The sequence below is a fragment of the Copadichromis virginalis genome, linkage group LG17, assembly GCF_057382275.1.
Source record: "Copadichromis virginalis isolate Kocher_CV1m ecotype Utaka linkage group LG17, C_Virginalis_male_GT1.1, whole genome shotgun sequence".
NCBI classification, from domain to species: domain Eukaryota; kingdom Metazoa; phylum Chordata; class Actinopteri; order Cichliformes; family Cichlidae; genus Copadichromis; species Copadichromis virginalis.
In genome coordinates, this window is record NC_140634.1 from 7606554 (window position 1) to 7618075 (window position 11522).

The 11522-nt window shown below is 41.0% G+C and overlaps 1 protein-coding gene across 1 annotated transcript; it reads right to left on the minus strand.

Annotated features, from left to right (window-relative positions):
- Positions 1–4390: 4390 nt before the first annotated feature.
- LOC146688925 (fetuin-B) lies at positions 4391–11185 on the minus strand. The gene is made up of 7 exons (XM_085436922.1): positions 10878–11185; positions 9973–10083; positions 8285–8372; positions 7344–7510; positions 6766–6873; positions 5883–5969; positions 4391–5084 (listed from the first exon to the last, which is right to left on the minus strand). Exons 1-7 carry the CDS (start codon positions 11094–11096, stop codon positions 4641–4643), a joined length of 1224 nt encoding a protein of 407 aa, XP_085293048.1. The 5' UTR covers positions 11097–11185; the 3' UTR covers positions 4391–4640.
- Between the last annotated feature and the right edge of the window lie 337 nt (positions 11186–11522).

Below are 11522 nucleotides of genomic sequence, written 5' to 3' on the forward strand. Positions count from 1 at the left end.
ATTTTAGCTTTTTTCATTTTTCATTCATCTTCGTCTCTGTCAAGCATGAAGCTCAAATAATGTTCTGCTGTCTCTTAAATGAAGACATACTGCAGAGACCTGACCTGGTTTGCTCTGTCTTAGTCATATTTCATTTCTTGGCTTATATGTTTCTGAATTTGTCTTTGGTCTGGACTCGACATTGCTCTGTGTGTGTGTGTGTGTGTGTGTGTGTGTGTGGTTTTCCTAATAGCTAGTTTCTGACACACTGGCCTTAAAAAACACTGAGATGCTGCTGATTGAGGATTCTCCAGAGTGACACTCCAGCCAGGTACGAGATGACTTTTCACATTTGTGCTGCGTCTCTCCTCTGTGCTGTCCTGTCCTGCTCTTTTTAATAGCTCATGTAGCTGTGTTGATAAAGGCCCACTTTAGCTAGCTGCAAGCTTTTAAAGCTTTCCTGATATGTTTGCACTTTCCTTTTCACTTCAGTGCTTTTTGGCACAGTATAAGCCCTGTGGTGAAGAGTCCTACAATAACAAACCCCGACTTTTCCCCCTGCTTCGCCAGATGTGTTTGTAAAGCTGTTTTAAACCATCTGGATCTTGAGGGATATGGTGTGGAGAATACAAACCTTGCTGTGTTCTACAACACTGTCATCTTGAAAGTTAAAAAATAAAATAAAACGTTCTAAAATATTCCTTTTTGACTCATAAAAGTCCTGTGTGTTGAAATTCTCCAGATAAAGACAGGATGAGGGAATCCTTTGAAAAGAAAATATTACAGTTATTTTCTACTCCATAATTTTATTCTTGGGCTGTACTAGAGGAGATTTCCATGGTTTTTAAATCAAAATAATCATTATTTACCTTCTGTTAGCCCTTTGACCTTCAGCTCATCTTCTGTTCATCTTTCAGCTTCGTTCTTCTTATATTACTTTATTCTGATTGGCTGTCTATCACAAACAGAAGATTTAAAACAGAAAAAGGAAACAATTAGGTTGGGCTTCTGCACTTATAACCTAAGCTGTGTACCTGAAATGACTGTGTTAAGGATATCCCCTCTCAAAAAAGTGCACTAAATGGACTGAACCCTGAGCTTTCGGCTAACAGGGCTCACCTGTAACTTAATATTGAATCTTCATATTTCATTTCAGCATTCACTGCTATCTACATACGCTATATGGACAAAAGTATGTTCAAATTCAGGTGTTTTCAGCATCATTTTCTACAGGTGTGCAAAATCAAGCAGCCAGCTATGCACCCTGCCTTTATATATGCTTGTGAAAGAATGGGTCATTGTAAAGCAGGGATGTCTAACTCATGTTACATCATGGGCCCTAACAGCCCACTTTGATATTAAGTGGGCTGGACTCCATTCTGTCAGTGTAAACCAAACATGTAATCCCGGAGATATCTCAAAAAAGAAGTGCAGTTTCAATAGTACGTCTATGTCAGTGTTCTACAACAAATAAATGTTGTTGTAACGAATGAGGAAATCTCTACAGTAGATAATAAAAAAATGAACTTTTCTCTGATTTAAGTGTTTATCTATTACTTAATTACTTTGGAATAGTAAAAATGGCAACGATGGAAATAGGAAATGCTGTAAAACTAATGATAAAACAGTTAAAAGTCCAAGTTTATGCCCTCCTTCACATTTTCCGAAGGCGTCCAATGGGCAGATTGGAGTCTTTGCCCTCGGGCCTTTAGCTCTGACACCGCTGTTCTAAAGAGGTACATAGTACTGTGATAAAATGTCATCATTACAAGTTTGTGCGATCTCTTCCTTCATAGATATTGCACAACAAACTGTATGTGGTACCACTGCATACTCAAGGCAACTCAGCCACATAGTGGCAGACCACCTAAAGTTACGCAGTGGAGTTCCCAAGTGCTGAGGACTATAGTGCATGAAACTCATCTGTGCTCTGCTGATTCAGTAACTGCTCAGTTCCAAACTTCCATTAACATCAGCACAAAAACTGTGGGCCAGGAGCTTCATGACGTAAGTTTCTTTGCTCAAGCAACTCCTGAAGGTGTCCATATAGTGTATCAATGTCTAACAGGAAGTAAGGGAAAGCATAAAAGGTCACCTTTAAAACATTTGAGGGAAGGATAACAGTAAAATGAAATGACCTAGTGTGATTAATCAGTCCATTATCGTTATATATGAAATGTACAGGGAGTGCAGAATTATTAGGCAAATGAGTATTTTGTCCACATCATCCTCTTCATGCATGTTGTCTTACTCCAAGCTGTATAGGCTCGAAAGCCTACTACCAATTAAGCATATTAGGTGATGTGCATCTCTGTAATGAGAAGGGGTGTGGTCTAATGACATCAACACCCTATATCAGGTGTGCATAATTATTAGGCAATTATTAGTGCAATACTCCTTTGGCAAAATGGGTCAAAAGAAGGACTTGACAGGCTCAGAAAAGTCAAAGATAGTGAGATATTTTGCAGAGGGATGCAGCAGTCTCAAAATTGCAAAGCTTCTGAAGCGTGATCATCGAACAATCAAGCGTTTCATTCAAAATAGTCAACAGGGTCACAAGAAGTGTGTGGAAAGACCAAGGCGCAAAATAACTGCCCATGAACTGAGAAAAGTCAAGCGTGCAGCTGCCAAGATGCCACTTGCCACCAGTTTGGCCATATTTCAGAGCTGCAACATCACTGGAGTGCCCAAAAGCACAAGGTGTGCAATACTCAGAGACATGGCCAAGGTAAGAAAGGCTGAAAGACGACCACCACTGAACAAGACACACAAGCTGAAACGTCAAGACTGGGCCAAGAAATATCTCAAGACTGATTTTTCTAAGGTTTTATGGACTGATGAAATGAGAGTGAGTCTTGATGGGCCAGATGGATGGGCCCGTGGCTGGATTGGTAAAGGGCAGAGAGCTCCAGTCCGACTCAGACGCCAGCAAGGTGGAGGTGGAGTACTGGTTTGGGCTGGTATCATCAAAGATGAGCTTGTGGGGCCTTTTCGGGTTGAGGATGGAGTCAAGCTCAACTCCCAGTCCTACTGCCAGTTTCTGGAAGACACCTTCTTCAAGCAGTGGTACAGGAAGAAGTCTGCATCCTTCAAGAAAAACATGATCTTCATGCAGGACAATGCTCCATCACACGCGTCCAAGTACTCCACAGCGTGGCTGGCAAGAAGGGTATAAAAGAAGAAAAACTAATGACATGGCCACCTTGTTCACCTGATCTGAACCCCATTGAGAACCTGTGGTCCATCATCAAATGTGAGATTTACAAGGAGGGAAAACAGTACACCTCTCTGAACAGTGTCTGGGAGGCTGTGGTTGCTGCTGCACGCAATGTTGATGGTGAACAGATCAAAACACTGACAGAATCCATGGATGGCAGGCTTTTGAGTGTCCTTGCAAAGAAAGGTGGCTATATTGGTCGCTGATTTGTTTTTGTTTTGTTTTTGAATGTCAGAAATGTATATTTGTGAATGTGGAGATGTTATATTGGTTTCACTGGTAAAAATAAATAATTGAAATGGGTATATATTTGTTTTTTGTTAAGTTGCCTAATAATTATGCACAGTAATAGTCACCTGCACACACAGATATCCCCCTAAAATAGCTAAAACTAACAACAAACTAAAAACTACTTCCAAAAACATTCAGCTTTGATATTAATGAGTTTTTTGGGTTCATTGGGAACATGGTTGTTGTTCAATAATAACATTACTCCTCAAAAATACAACTTGCCTAATAATTCTGCACTCCCTGTATTACAGAAAATTGGATGTGAGTTGACGTAGCTGTGCAGCTGTTAGCACAGCACACAGCAAAAAGGTTCCTGTAGTCGGTTGGAGCCTTTCTGTGCAGTTTGTGTTCTAAATGTGTCTATGTGGGTTCTCACCAGTTTTTGTGGCTTCCCTACTCAGTCCAGAAACATGTGCATTGCATTCTAAATTGGCGTGTACTTGAATGGTTGTCTGCGTCTTTATGTTAGCCCTTTGATGCCTAATTTCAGCAGGGATGGGCTTGATAGAAATTGTAGGAATATAAATGCAGCTGCAGCACGGCAGCTAAAGATTTTGCAGCTGCAGCTGGTTATTTTCTCATTACTTTTTTTAAAACACCCATTTCCTTCTATAGTTCTTCATTTTGTAAAAAATGTGAGAATTATCAAAGAATCAATGAAACATGCTTGTAACACAGGGGCTGCATTTTGCAAGGATATCTGAATTAGAAAAGCGCATGAAAGTTATCAGCTTTCTGATCCATGTTGTTTCACTCAAAACATTCAATTATTTATTAAACTGGTTAAGATTAGTTCCATTAAAACTTTTATTGACAAATTCAGCTCTTCAATCAAAATTGTATGTACTACCAAATAAGTGTAGGCATTGTCAGACTATGAGTGTAAGAATTTGAAGATTCTGATGAGGGTTTCAAAACAAGTTTTATTGAAATTTGTAATAACATCTGAAGCTATTTTGCTGCATTAGAAGCAGTTAACAGTGCAGCAGTATTAGAGGTCATTTCAGGGCCAGTGAAAAGAGATAGGTTTCCTCTTATTAGCACAAATTATTTTTATGCTTCCAGCAACAGAAAGTGGAACAGTTTATCAGCGTAGGCTCTCGCTGGATAAATCAGAAATGGAAAAATAGACTCCTGAACAGAGCAGCAACACTTAAACAGTGGTGTACCGAGCTGGACCGGGACAGGATCGGAAAGGAGAGGGCCCACTGGGGAAATCAGACAGGAAGACAGGGTGGTGAGAGGGCGAGGTGTTGTTCAAAGCCTGGCGTTTTTCACGGTCACGCCTCTGGTAGCGGAAGTTAAAAGGGGGACGCAGAGCCACAGGGCCTCCGATTTCCTCGGAGGATGAGTCAGAAGCCTCAGTGAGTAGACCTTCAGCAGACTCACTGGAAGAAGAGCTAAGAGGGACAGCTGGGTTAACAGCCACAGAGGGGTCAACGGGTACAGGGTGAACGGCAGTGGGAAAGGGAGGGTCAGAGGGAACAGGCTGCGGATCGTTTCCTGGGCCGCCAATCACAGGTGGGAACGTCGGGATTGCTGGGTTTTCTGGGAGGTCGTGACCCTGTGGCTGCACCGGCCGGAGGACATCCACATTCTGAAGAGACGCAGACAACACCACACCAAATGAGAACTCTTCTGGCTGCACGAATGAATTTTACTCAATACTGTAAAACTACTTTACAAACCACACGCTCTAAAAAGAACTGAGAAGACAACATAATTACAGCGCAGGAGCATACAATTTGAAATCTCACACATAGGATTAAACACACACACACAAAACCACCAACTTGTAAGATATGACAGAATAATTATATGACCACTGGCTTCCATTCAGAGAGTTAAATGTTCACTCTAAAGGTTACTTTAGTAAAAAAAAAAAAAAAAAACCCTGAAAGAAAACAGAGAACATGAAACATTCATCAAGTCAAGGTCAAGCAGTGTGAACTGACACTAAATGCTACACTTTTCCAGTAGTTTTTGCTTTTTTTTCTCAGTTACTGACATTCTTCTATTAATGCATTTCAATTTTCTGTTCACTTTTGGGTTGCGGATAATTCAGCTGCTATCATTGTTACACCTCCGCTGTGATTTTCCTGCATGTAGGACGTTCACAGTTTTTGATAGAGAACAATCAGAACAGGTTTTTAGGTCAAATCTTGCGTGCACACTGAATGTTGGCTTTTCTATAAATCTAAATCTGTTCTTCTTCTTGTCATGGGAGAATAAGAAACATGTTCAACATGCAGTCCACATGCAGTCACTTCTATTCCTTTCCTCCTCATCATACTGATTCTTATAGTTGTGATTTTATAGGATCTTTGCATAAATGAGCTGCCACTTTGGCTTAGCAACGCAATATTAAAAAATATTACGTAATTTCCTCCCATACCTGTACTTTAAACATCTCACAGGACGTCTGGACATCAGGATCAGTATTCGTGTCTCCATGTACAGATCCTTTGCAGAAACCTGCAGTCTGAGAGAAGAGTGTGAGACATTTGGTAATGTATTTCTGTGACATACTGGGAGACTATTAAAAAGTAAGAGTATGACACAGGGTGGGTTAAAATAATTAAAATAAAATGTACATTCCTTCTCATTAGCATTAGTTCAGGCAGAAAATGAAGTTAAGCTCAGCAACAGTCCCTGCAGCTCAGCTGATGTTTTTACTAGAAGCTGATATCAAAGCCTGCTTTACCCTGCAAATAATTGTTGTGCATCTGCAAGCCGCTTCGCAAGCCACCTGCACCCCACCACCACTATTCATGTCTGAATGAGCCTAAACCATTAAGTGACGTCACATTTTAAACGTAACCAAAGTAGTCATGTCAGCTAGTAAATTATCCATGAAATTATCCAGATGTCACACACACAATGGTGATCAATGAATTGATTTGTAATTAAGTGCTGTTTCAGACAGCGCTGCTTGACTATGTCTGAGTGCTAATTCATCATTAATATACACTTAGCGGCCACGTAAATAGATCTAGAATTTATACAGCTCTTCCATGAATTTCACCTTTGTGAAGTTTGTAATGTTCAATTTTTGTTGACCTTGGAAATGCTTTTGTCCTTCTTGTTTACATACACAAGGAGGCCACAAAATCTGCTTAGCTGGGACACTAAGGACCTAAAAATAAATAATCTCCAAAAGTGGCATGACTAAACAATACAGGAATCCTAAAAAACAATAAATTAAAGCACATTGTACGAGTGTATCTAAATTGGTGTGTGAATGTGTCATTTTTTTCGAGTAACTTCTATACGAGTACCTCTGTGTCCGAGTCGAGTGTCAGTCGCTGGCAGGTGCCTCTTTCTGTCACTCCCTCGGGGCATTCTTGCACTGTGTATTCCACAAAGGTGGCTTTTACTGGCACAGACTGAAATATAAAAATAATATAGGAAGAGAGGAGCAAACTGCAAAAACAAACACAAGCACAGGCACAAATAGAGATGGCAGGGTTTTTTATTGCGGCAGCTATCATGTTGGTTTTTCCATCCTGAAGCTGTGTACTTAGCTTTGGTCCCCAAGCAAACTATTCAGTTTTTCTCATTTGCTCCCCAAACAAAAGCTGGGCCATGGAGGAAAGTGCCTTCAGTGATCCTTTGCAACCTTGCCAGACTCGTCTATAACTATTGCGTGATGGTGATGCTTGTGCAATAATGGTTCTTATCTGGAACACAGAAGCTCAAAGGTGCACTGTACCTTCTGCATATGTATACCCAGAGAATTTCCTTAAGTGTGATTTCCCCCCATAAACATAATGTTTGACGCACTGTCAAGCAATAAAATTAGCCCCGCAGCTTTCTTTCCCCCCATCAAAGTTAATAACAGTATATCTAGCGATACCTGTACAGCAGCTCTGGTAATTTTTTTCACCCCGAGCCCTGCAGCCATAGTGGACGTCCTTTTATAGGATACCAGAGTGACCCGAGCAGCAGTCATGGCCTCGGGGCTGTCTACGGAGAGCAGGAGGGGGCATGTTGGGCAGATCTGCTGGAGTTTCTCTGGAGAATCTGCAGAAACCAGAGAACTGAATAAGAATGAATAAGTAAACGTCTGTATTAAATTACATGAGCAAACAGATGATAGAGACTGGATAAAGCAGTGGCACTAAATTTACAGTGAAAGCAGAAAAGGAAAAAAAGTCATGTCATTTTGAACGGATACACAACTTTTTGCTGTCCAAATGCACTTAAATCGGACATCTACATCTCTTTTCATGACAGTGAGGTGTAACCTGCTTTTGCTGATGTCTCCAAAGTAGCACCAAACCAAACGCTGTGGCAGTGAGAGAGAAGGGAAATCAATTGAGATCGGGGCGAAATCATAATTTTCACGCTCGACCTTTTGATTTGTCATAGTGGGAAATTCACTAGTGTGACTAACTGATAATTAATTAGGACTCAGCTCCATTAGACTGGGCCATCATTAATGTTATTAGTTACACCTGCACGTAACAAATTGAGATACTCACAGTGAAACGTCGATACTTTTCTCTCCTCAGGTCTTTGCTGTTCTTTCTTATGAGAATTTTTCCCTACTGGATATTTACAATTTCTTTGTTTTAATTCAATATTTTCTTTACCTTAAATCTCCAGCTTGATGTGGTATCCAAAGCAGCACATGCCGGCTGCATGATCTCTGATGCTACACATTATTTAAAGATATCGATAAACAGTGGGTATCTAATAATAGACGTTATGTTGCGACTCATGTTGCACAGCACTGTATGCATGCGACCTTCTGTGTATGTGAGCAGTTAGTGGTTAGGAACCTGCTAACGTTACCTGGCACGAGAGCACAGTCGTAGCTGTATAAGTAGGAGTAGCCCTCTGGTGTGTGCAGGATGGTGGTGTTGCAGTTGCCAGAGATTTGCTTTAAAAAAAAAAAAAAAAAAAAGATAAAACAGACAGAATTCGTGATTGGCCCAATATCAACCTCTTCACTACAAAGACTTGGCACAATGTGTTCAAACAGATGCAAGACAAAAAAACTTTGAATGTACTCTTCTATCAGTGAGACCAGTGTGAGTGTTTTGGCTTGTGTTACTTCTTCAAAGGGCTGTTTTTGGCTTATAAGTCGCTCACCTATACGGAAAAGAAATAAACTCATTTGAATTTCCCATTGCCGTAAAAAAAAGGTTGTGTTTGTAAGTTTTAGAGGACATTCACCAGCCACTTTGTTAGGTACACTATGCTGCTAGTACTGGTTTGGACCACTTTTTGCCTTCAGAGCTGTCTTAATTCTTAATAGCACAGATTCAACAAGGTTGCTGGAAATATTCCTCAGACATTTTGGTCCATGCTACGTGACAGAATCACGCAGTTGCTGCAGATTTGTCCGCTGTACACTCATGATGCGAATCTGCTGTTCCACCACATCCCAAATGACCTTTGTGACATGATGCTTTATCCTGATGGTAGCAGCTATTAGAAGATGGTTACACTGTGGACACTTTCGGCAACAATAATCAGGTAGACTGTGATGTTTAAATATTTATTTGGTACTATTATTTGTTAAAATGTGCCAAGAAATGATCCCCCACAGCGTTACACCACTTTCACCACTTCCGCTGATATAAAATTAGGATGGATGCATACATTCATGTCATTTACACCACATTCTGACCCTAACATCCAAATGTCATAGCAGAAATCCAGACTCTTAAGGGAAGTTCAAGTTTTTCTACTCTTCTGCCTTATCTGACACGAGTAGGGCACCCAGTGTGGTCTTCTGCTGCTGTAGCCCGTCTGCTTAGAGGTTTGTGTTGTGCAGTAAGAGATGCTTTTCTGCATATCTTGGTTGTTTCCTTGCTGTCATTTGAAAGCTGTCTGGCTGTTCTCCTCTGACCTCTGATGCCAGCAATACATTTTCACCACTCACTGGTTGTTGTTTCTTTGAGCCCTAGAGATGATTGTGTCTCTCATAGTCTGATGAGCCCAGTCCAGCCTGTCTGCTATCAACAATCCATTAATAAACCAACAATCATTAACGAGCAGTTGAACAGATGTACCTAATAAAGTGGCCCATGATTGTCTTGCTGATGGTTCCTTCCTTTTGTCAAAGGAGCTGCTTTCAGGACTAAATCAATAGTTTTTTTTATAATGGAAGTTTCATAAGTAAAATATGTAAACCATAAATATCTATTTTAACAGAATAGATTTTTCCATTTTGTGGGAAAGATTTCCTCCAAATGCCCAGTTACTGAAGAGTAATACATTTATGCTTTGAAAAAAGTCACAGTAATAAAATAGATCTGCCAGTGGAAATGGGTAAAGTGACTGTGACTTCTGAAAGAACGCCCTGACACTTCCAAAAACTCAAAAATACCTTCATGTATATGGTTTAAGTGTGACTTTCTTACATTGTCCAGTTACAGTGTGGGACATATCTTATAAACAGTGCCTTCAGGCATATAGGGGCCTCCTACTCGTGCGGACACGTGCTCTTGTTTGTATACGTGTGAACATCCTACCGTTTCCATGAATGGCCTGACGTCACAACGTTTCCATGGTTTCTTGCTGCCTGTGTGACACTTGGTCTCCAGGACTTCCAGGTCGAGGTAATACACGTTGCCTGCCGGGCCCTGTAATTCAGAGTATAAACACATGCGATAAAGGAGAGCAGGCATTAACAAAGCTATGAGGCTCAAATTTATGAGACGTCCTCCTGCCAAGTAGCATCATTTGTTCTGTTAAGTATATCAATAAGGGACCATTTAGGAGGTGCTCTGTGTAATTCCACACAACACTTTGTACAATAATGATTTGTCAACACTTTGCGCCACAGTAATAGCAGCCTTTTTAGGTCATGAAGTTGATCTGAGCCTCTTAAAACCTGATCTATCCCACAGTCGGGCCACTATAGCCTTCAGCAGCTGACAGCATGAAGTTCATAAAGTCTGTTGTGCAAGGTTTGTCCCAGCAGTGCTGGACTGAAATGACCTGGACTTTATTAACACTCGCTTCAATCCTAGAGGCCTTTTTTCACGGGGCGTGAAAAAGGAATGGCTTCCCGTTTTATGATATAAAATTATGTACTTTGATCTTAATGCTACATTTATTAAAAGCGACATGCACTGATGGCGGCCATTCGCACCAAAGTGTTTCTTGTTGTTTTTAGTACTTACGTTGCTGCTCCCTAATGAAACTGCTGCTGTTTTTCACAGCTTTCATGTAACCCAGCGGGTCCTCAACTGGAGAATCTAGAAGCCACAGCGAGTCCTGGAAAAGGGTCATTTCTGATTTTTGTTGTTTTAAATCTTATCAAATGGGCTTCCCCTGACATGAATCTGGTCATGGCTGTTACATATAAACACTTCCCACCCTGGTCTAGGATGAACAAACGTGTTTTACAGCCTCCTCTGGTCTTTGTACTAACCTGAGCGTGCAGATGAACATTTGCGATGCGGTTCAGGGCAAACTTGTATCCTTCGCTGCGATCCTCATTGATGTAAGTGACGGCCAAGCGAGACAGCTTCTCCACCGCTTTGTCGTTACAGGGGATGGGAGCAAGTTCAACTGGCATTAGTACGACACCCTCTCCACACACACACAAGATGTGAATGGATAGTGATATTAGATGTAGTAATTTGTCCATGACGGCAGGTGGTTTTAGACAGGAGCCAGAAGACTGGGCAGTTTTATAGTGAAGTTTGTTCCCTTGTGTTTGCCTTCAGTCGAGGCATTGACTTTTGGAATCAAAACAGGACGAACAGGACAGCTGAAATGACGCCAAGGACAAAGTTTATTTGACGGCAGAGAGCTGACTTGTGAATGGATGTTCCTGGTATTTATTTAACCCCTGGAACACGCAGTCGTCAAAGGCAAATAGAACCTATGTCAAAACGGCCATTCAATATACTTATTCCTGTGGCTCCAATATTAAGTCTGGGGGTTATTTTATTGTTTCTGCAGGAGTTGTTTCCATACTGTGCAAGAGGTGTATGTCATGCAAACTAAATTAGTGCAATAGATACCTCATTAAATGACAATGAACACCAAAGAGAGCGTGCAATGCCTTCAA

Excerpts from the sequence above, each read along its gene's own strand:
- LOC146688925 (XM_085436922.1), bottom strand. The coding sequence starts at position 11,096 with ATGGACAAATTACTACATCTAATATCACTATCCATTCACATCTTGTGT. Across the intron at positions 6,874-7,343 it reads TTACCAGAGCTGCTGTACAG|TCTGTGCCAGTAAAAGCCAC; the intron begins GTATCGCTAGAT and ends TTTATATTTCAG. Across the intron at positions 5,085-5,882 it reads GTGAGATGTTTAAAGTACAG|AATGTGGATGTCCTCCGGCC; the intron begins GTATGGGAGGAA and ends GCGTCTCTTCAG.